This window comes from Chinchilla lanigera, unplaced genomic scaffold (genome assembly GCF_000276665.1).
Source record: "Chinchilla lanigera isolate Chin_1 unplaced genomic scaffold, ChiLan1.0 scaffold00173, whole genome shotgun sequence".
Taxonomy (NCBI): Eukaryota; Metazoa; Chordata; class Mammalia; order Rodentia; family Chinchillidae; genus Chinchilla; species Chinchilla lanigera.
In genome coordinates, this window is record NW_004955574.1 from 763887 (window position 1) to 771664 (window position 7778).

Consider the following 7778-nt stretch of genomic DNA (forward strand, 5'->3'; position numbering starts at 1 on the left):
AACAAAACAACAAAACCCCCTCCCCCGAAATAATAACAAGGTCTGGCTCAGTCTGGGAAGCTTAGGAAGGCCCTGTCTAAAACTAAAAAAGGGCTAGGCACAGTAAAATATGCCTATAATCCCAGCACTTGGCAAACCAAGGCAAGAGGATCACAGCAAGTCACAGGCCGGCCTGAACTACATAGTGAGACCTTGTCTCAAAAAAAGAGAAAAGAAAAAGAAAAGGTAAAGGACTGGGGACATGGTTCAGTGGCAGAGAGCTCCTGGATTCAAACCCCAGGGCCACCAAAAAAAAAAAGTAGAATGAGAAGGGGAACAATGGAGAAGGGAAGGAGAAAGGAAAGAAAGGACAAGAGAAAAAAAGGAAGGAAAAATGGAAACAAAGCTTTGTAAATAAGAAGAGGAAGAGGGGTTGAAAGGAGGGCAGGGGAATGGGAAAAAAAGCAGCAAAATACATCCTGTACAGGTGCAAACTCCCTATGATGAATGTGACCCCTACGTGTATCTAAAATGTATCAATTAAAAAAAAAAAAGACCATACCACCAGCTCAGCCTCGGGTAGGGGGCAGAAGCAGAACTGCCAGCAGCAAGGAGGAACTGCCGCCCACAAACGCTCGGCCACCGACCAGCAGAACCACTCTGTGGAGCCTGCACTGCATCACCGCCAGCTGGCACTCTTATGTCCACCTCCTGGCCTTCAAGCTGACAAGCACTCTGGGGGTGTCTGCCAACCCCAACTCCAGGGTAGAATGCGGGGTGGGATCCAAGCGCAAGTGGACAACACCTCCTTCCTGCCGCCCCAGAGTTCCTGCCAGCGCCACCAGTTGCCACTGGTGGAGACCACCATGACTTACCCTGCCTGCCCCCACTGCCAGGCCAGCACCCACTGCTCTAGCCTCCTGGCTTCTAGAAGAACCACCCCACTCACTGACAGGCAAGCAGACGCCACCTTGGCTTCCTCTCCCCAGAGCCACCCTGCGCCAGCCCTCCTCCCCTGCTGCTCCCTCCCTCCGTCAACCTCCACATGTGGGAGGATCCAAATCCTGCGCCCGGATCTCTTCCCCGGCTGTCCACACTCCCTCAGTGACTGTACACGGTCCTGCGGCTTTCCAAAACAGCTGTGTGCTGGTGAACCAAAGCTAGGTTTAGGCACTGCAGGGCCCCAAGCTTATGCAACCTCCCCACATGGGATACGCAGCCGTGCTCAACCTCAACAGCCCCTGCTATGCCCCACCTCAGGAGCTGCTACTCAGTGACTCAGATGAAGTCCTGGTCACCCTCTTTCACCTCAAGGTCTTAAACAGTGTTGACCATCATGAAGCAACTACTATAATCCTAGCATTTTTTGTTGTTGTTGTTGTTTTTTTCTGGTACCTGAACTCGAACTCATGACCTCACTCTTGCTAGGCAGGTGCTGTGCCACTGAGCTAAATCCCCAGCACTATAATCCTAGCATTCAGGGAGGCTAAGGCAGGATGATCTCAAGTTTGAGCACAAGCTGGGCAACTTAGTGAAAGCCTCTCTCTCACTTCTCCAGTACCCTGTCTGGACACTGCAGAAATCTCCCACCCAGTCTCCTTGCCTCCAGCCTCTCCTAAAAGCAGATCAACATGGCAGATCACATTATACCTTGGCCAGAAACCACTGGTTTCCCACAGCCCCAAAGGCAGATATTATGTGTGTGTGTGTGTGTGTGTGTGTGTGTGAGAGAGAGAGAGAGAGAGAGAGAGAGAGAGAGAGAGACACAGAGAGACAGAGAGAGAGAATGAGAATGAGAATGAGAATGAGAATGAGAATGAGAATGAGAATGAGAATGAGAATGAGAATGAGAATGCGAATGCGAATGCGAATGCGAATGCGAATGCAGGGCCTCTGCACTGAGTTACATCACCAGTCCATTTTGATTTTTGATTTTTTATTTTGAGGTGAGTCTAAGTCTCTTAAGTTGCTTAGGTGGGCTCAAATTTACAATCTTCCTGCCTCAGCCTTTTAAGAGTGCTGGGACTAGAGGCATGTCACAGCATGTGGCTAGAATCCAAAGTCTTTATCATTGCCAGGACAGCCCTCCTCAAACTGCCTCCTGAGTCTTACCACAGACCACAGGCCACATGTTCCTCCCCTGTAGCCCGGCTGACACCTGCTTCCGGTACATGCCAGGCCTTTCCTGCCTCAGAATCCAGGCATTCACAATCCCCTCTGCTGGGGATATTCTCCATTCAGCTACCCTCTGTCCAAGTCACTCCACACAGAGGGCCTCCCTGTCTACCCCACCTAATGTAGCACTATTTCTTTTTTTTTTTTTTCTTCCTTCTCGCTTTTTTTTGTCTGTTTTGATACAAGGTCTCACTATGCAGTTCAGGCTGGCCTTGAGCTCACTCTGTAGCCCAGGTTGGTCTCAAACTTACAATGATCCTTCTGCCTCAGCCTCCCACGTGGTGGGATTACAGACGTGTGCCACCACGCCTGGCTTCTCCTATCCTTTTTGAAGACAGGGTCTTGCCATGTTGTTCTGCTGGACCTGGACTACTGAGCTCAAGTGATCCTTTTGGTTTTTTGGGGGGTGTGGTTTGAGACAGGGTCTTTCTACATAGTTCAGGCTGGCCTTGAACACTTCGGAATCCTCCTGCCTCACCCTCCTGAGCCCTAGGATGACAGGCATGCGCCACCATCCCTACCTCTTGTCACTCTTATGTTTGATGTTCTTTCCAGCACTAGTGCCACCTAGTAATGACATTATTTATTCAGCTGAATACCAATTATTGAGGAGAAAAAGAATGAAGGAGCGCTTCCAAGGGTAGTGACCATACGTGTGCTCCCTGCCATGTCCTGGAAAGGGTTTGCCTTCAGTAAATGCATGCTGCTGAGGGGTGCACAGGTCTAAGCATGGGGAGTAGGGGCTGGAGATGAAGTTGGGGGAGAGAGGTACCCACCAGGCCCAGGGCTCACCTCTTGATCTGTTCCTCAATCTGCTTCACCAGCAGGGACTCGCCGCCACTGAGGCCCCCAGGACTAGGTGCCATCCTGGGGGCCCCCTCGCCGGGCTCGGCAGCCCCGTTGAGCTCCAGGGAGCGGCCAAGCAGGGAGCGCACACGCTTGGACCGCATGTCGAGGATGGTGTCTGTGTAGCCCACCTCTTCCAGATACCTGCAGGGGGCAGGGCCAGGTGGGTCAGATGCCCCCGTGCTTCTTCTCAGACCATAGGGCCCAGCCTGTCACCAACTTCCAAGGGGTCACATAAGAATAGGCACCCGTCTTGCATAAACCCAGTGCATGACACAGCAGGGCCACTTTTTTTTTTGTTATTGTTTTGTGTTTTGTTCTACAACTGAGCATTTTTGAGACAGGGTATCGCTATGCAGTTCAGGCTGAACTTGAGCTCACTTTATAGCTCAGGCTGGTCTCAAACTTGCAAAGAGGCCTGCCTGCCTCAGCCTCCTCTCCACAGGAGAGGCAGGTTGGGATTACAGGCATGTACCACCATGCCCGGCTAAGGCCACTTTCAAGACTGCTGCCAATGGAAGCCTTGGGCCACTGGATCACTGCTACCCAAGGTATCCCAACACACCGCAAGGGAGAGCCCAAGTATGAGGGCTGACTTCAACATCCAAGGACAGGGCTGTGGCAACAAAGTACTAAGAGGGACACAACCCAAAGTAACTATAGCAAAAGGGCATGAAATGGCTATGCTAAACAGCACAATGAAAATGTTAAGTTCCAAGGGATTCATTTTTTTTGTTTTGGTACTGGTAATCGAACTCATGACCTCGCGCTTGCCAGGCAGGCGCTTGCACCACGGAGCTATATCCCCAGCCAGGGATTCCAGTTTTTATTTAAAAAAAAAAAGTGTTAGGGTCTTTAGTTCTACAACTGAGCATTCATTGCTTCTGCATTTAAAAAAAAAAAAAAAAAAAAAAAAAATGAAGCCAGCTGAGAATAGCCTAAGGGAAAAACAAAAAAAAAAAAAAGAATAAAAAGGCAATTGTAGGTATCTGTGTCTTCAAAGATGAGAGAGCCGTTCCTTGACCCTTAGAGAGAGGCCTCGCTGGGAAGCCAGGTCTGGTCTCGGGTCCCTGGGGAGCTGAGGCCACCTCTCACCAGAGGCCGCCTGCCTCCCTCTGCTGGTCTCATCTCTCAGGTGCCAGTGTGCGGCTGAAGCTGCCATCCCCCAACAGGAGAGGCAGGGAGGTGTAGTGGCTAACGAGGGGGCTCAGAGGTGGACTGCCCGAGGCCCCACCCCAGCCCATGACACGGTAACTAGGTGCCCTGCGGCAACTAGACTTCCTCTCTGCGCCTTGACTTTCTTGCCTATGAAACTGAGGGGATGCTGGGTATTGTTCTACACAGAGACAGGGACTAGAAAACGAATTAATGTATGGGAAATATCTGGCACAGAGCCAGGCACAAAAAAGGTACTCGATGAGTGTGGTCCATTGTGATCATCATTATTTTCTTTTTTGATTTTTTTTTTTTTTTTTTGGTACCAGGAATTGAACTCATGACCTCAGGCTTGCCAGACTTTTTTGATTTTTTTGAGGCAGGACCTCACTATGTAGTTCAGGCTCGCCTTGAATTTGCTTATGTAGCCCACGCGGGCCTTGAACTCATGGCAATCCTTCTGCCTCAGCCTCCCCAAGTACTGGGATTACAGGCATGTGCCACCATGCCCAGTCGATCATCATTACTTTGCATAGTCATGTGGGGGTATTGTTTGCGCATGCTTGACACTGGCCGGTACACTTGTAGTTATGGAGCTTCAGGAAGTCAAGGACAGCAGCTTGATGTTTGTTACACTGCCTGCAGTACTGAAAGATGAAAACCACCTCAACAAAATACAACATAAGTAATTTATATAGAAGGTGTCCGTAACACTTAGCAAAAGCAATGCATTACAAAACAGTAAAGGAGGAATCCTAGCTTTTACACACACACACACACACACACACACACACACACACAGCTATGAGAGGGACAGGCAAGCCATACCTCCTATGTCTTGCTGCCAGGAAGCCTGAACCACCAGTGAGTGGTATATTCTTTTTTTTTTTCTTTTTTGTGGTACAGGGGATTGAACTCATGACCTCACGCTTGCTAGGCAGGCATTGTACCACTGAGCTATATCCCCGGCCCCAAGTGGTATGTTCATTACTGCCCCACTGAGTGGCATAGGACAGTGCCAAGTGGTATGAGCCACCGATGGGAGAGTCAGGCATGTATCACCAATGGTTCAGGCCGGCAGGAACATGTTAAAAGATCAACAATACACACATCAAACTGTTTATGGAGCTACAGAATTCCTCAGGTGGTAGAATTGAGTGCTTTTACTTTTCTTTTTTGTTCTGCTATGTTTTCCAATGCCTGAGGCACTCAGTTGTATGGTTCTATACACCTCACACACATACACAATAGTGTGCCTTTCAAAAAGTCCACAGAAGCACTAAAGAGTATGTTCCAAGAACAAGTGTCCCCAAGCCTGGGAACTGCAGTAGATCTTCCCCCTCCAGTTCTTCCCCAGCTGGAGCTCCACCCCCAGGATGACAAGCTATTCCAACTGCTGCTGCCTGGGCTCCTGAGAGATTGGGTATCCCCAGCAGGGGCAGGAAGGACTGTGGAGTCTTTGGGGTTATCTCCTGAGCCAAATGTACCACAGCCTGCCCCATCCCGGCCTGGACCCCATACTCACTGTCGGAGAAGCTGCCGTCCCTCCTTCCATACCAGCGGGCTATTCTCCAGGGTGACGGACTCCACAGGGCCATTGGGAACTGGTGCAGGGAGAAAGGAAGAGGCCATTTCAGAGCACTTCCACTCACCCATCACCTAGCCCACCTTCTTCACCCCTGGCCCAAATCCATCGCTGACACCAATACTCGCTGTCCCTTCTTGAGTGTCCTAAACCCACCGTTTTCAGTAAAAAGAGAGAGAGAGAGAGAGAGAGAGAGAGAGAGTGTGTGTGTGTGCGTGTGTGTGTGTGTGTTTTGAAACAGGTTCTCACTACTTAGTTCAGGCTGGCTTTGAACTCACTATATGGCCCAGACTTGCCTTGAACTCATGGTGATCCTCCTGCCTCAGTGCTAGGACTACAGGCATGCGCCACCATCCCAACTCTTCTCACTCCTGGAAGCACTCCCCATCTCTGATCTCCTCACTGTCACTCCCCAAACCACTCCCAGCTAAGGGCAGATCTGCACCATTAACGGCTGTGCTGGCTGTTATTTTCCTAGCCAGGAGCTGGCCTGGTTCTAAGAGAATGGGCAGCGGGCATGAAGTGCAGCTCTGCTACTTTCCACACCTCTGTGGGATCTGGGGAGCAGGTTAGCTCACCCACCTGAGCCTCAGCTTCCTCTGCTGGAAGTCAGGGGAATAACAGCATCTATCTCTTGAGACTGCTTTGAGGGTTCAGTTGGATAAGCTGTTTAGTATTTTATTCAGGTATTTACTGGGCACTTATGCTGTGCTTAACTAGCATCTTGGGCTACACAGCCCTGCCTTGTGGGACTTACGTCATAGTTACAGAACTCTGACCTAATGTAATAATCACTCTCAGCCAGGCAGGCCAGACCCCCGAAGCTCCACTCAGCCAAGCTTCGGTGTTACCAAGGCCAGCCTGAAGGGCACACTGCCATACCATCTGCTCCAGGCACACAACTGACTCCCTGTTCTGACATACCGCCCTTATTCCCCGCCCTGGAACTGACTCTTCCTTCAAGGGGCTTAGACTATACTGGCCCAGAGGGCAGAGACCATGTCAATCTTGCTTTCCTTGTTCTGTGTCCTTGTTCTGCGACACAAAGCCGGTACCTCACAAACTTTTCTTGGTGGAATAATTGAATGACAACTCACTGCAAACACTGCCTCTTCAATGAAGTCTTTCTGAGCTTTTCACAGTGCCCTATATATAAATAGCTGGCTCCCTCTCCCCAGAGAGGGAGGTAATGCGCTGCCAGTGCCTCAGACAGCTCGCCCCACAGAGGGAGCACACCCCGCAGAGGGAGCACACCCCGCAGAGGGAGCTCACCCCGCAGAAGGAGCTCACCCCGCAGAGGGAGCTCACCCCGCAGAGGGAGCTCACCCCACAGAAGGCCAGCACTGTGCCAGGCAGGAGCAGAGTACGAAAGAGCGCCCTCTTTACATGGCCCCAGCCCAGGAAGCTTGAGCACACGGGGCAGGGTACCTTGTTCTGGCAGATCTGGTTTCTTCTCCCCCTGGTTCAGGTCTGTCCCGAACTTCAGTTTATGATATTTGGCCCTAAACAAGCAAGATTAATGAGTAGGAGACCAGAGAGTAGACAGGGCCAGCAGCCCCTGGAAGCCCCAAGCCCAGAGCTTCGCGCATCTACTCACAACCCGCCCACCACACCCAGGTGCCCCCAGGAAGTGGCGTGGAGAGGCAGTGGTGCAGCCGGCTTCTTGGAGTCAGGCCAGCTGCTAGGCCAGTCCTGAGGCCTCTACGCCCTATGGGAAACACAGCCAACAAAACCCAGCAGGCAGGTGGGAAATGAGCAAGAGGGTGAATGCCCAGGAGGTGGCAACCAGGGGGCTGCCACTGTCATGAACACCCCTCTGATGCCAACTCTGAATCGCCCACCATGCTCAATTTATGCCCTTCTCCTGCAAGATGGGATCCTGAGCAGGCGGCCACCCTTGAAAGGCAAGGTGGCTGGCACAGTGCAGGGCTCACCTTTCCTGCTTCAGTGCATACTCTAACATCTTGATCCGCCGCACCAGGTCCGTCTTTAGATTCTCTTGCCCCTTCCGCTCTCCCTGGAGAAAGGCCACCTGAGC

General features: G+C 51.3%; 1 protein-coding gene across 1 annotated transcript in view; it reads right to left on the bottom strand.

Annotated features, from left to right (window-relative positions):
• Positions 1 to 7778, bottom strand: part of Strn4 (striatin, calmodulin binding protein 4) — a gene marked incomplete at its 5' end in the record, with an annotated part of 18817 nt that extends 11039 nt beyond the window's left edge. Inside the window, 4 exon segments of the mRNA XM_013509558.1 lie at positions 2947 to 3144; positions 5681 to 5759; positions 7169 to 7242; positions 7675 to 7778. Of these exon segments, the coding sequence (XP_013365012.1) occupies positions 2947 to 3144; positions 5681 to 5759; positions 7169 to 7242; positions 7675 to 7778 (455 nt within the window).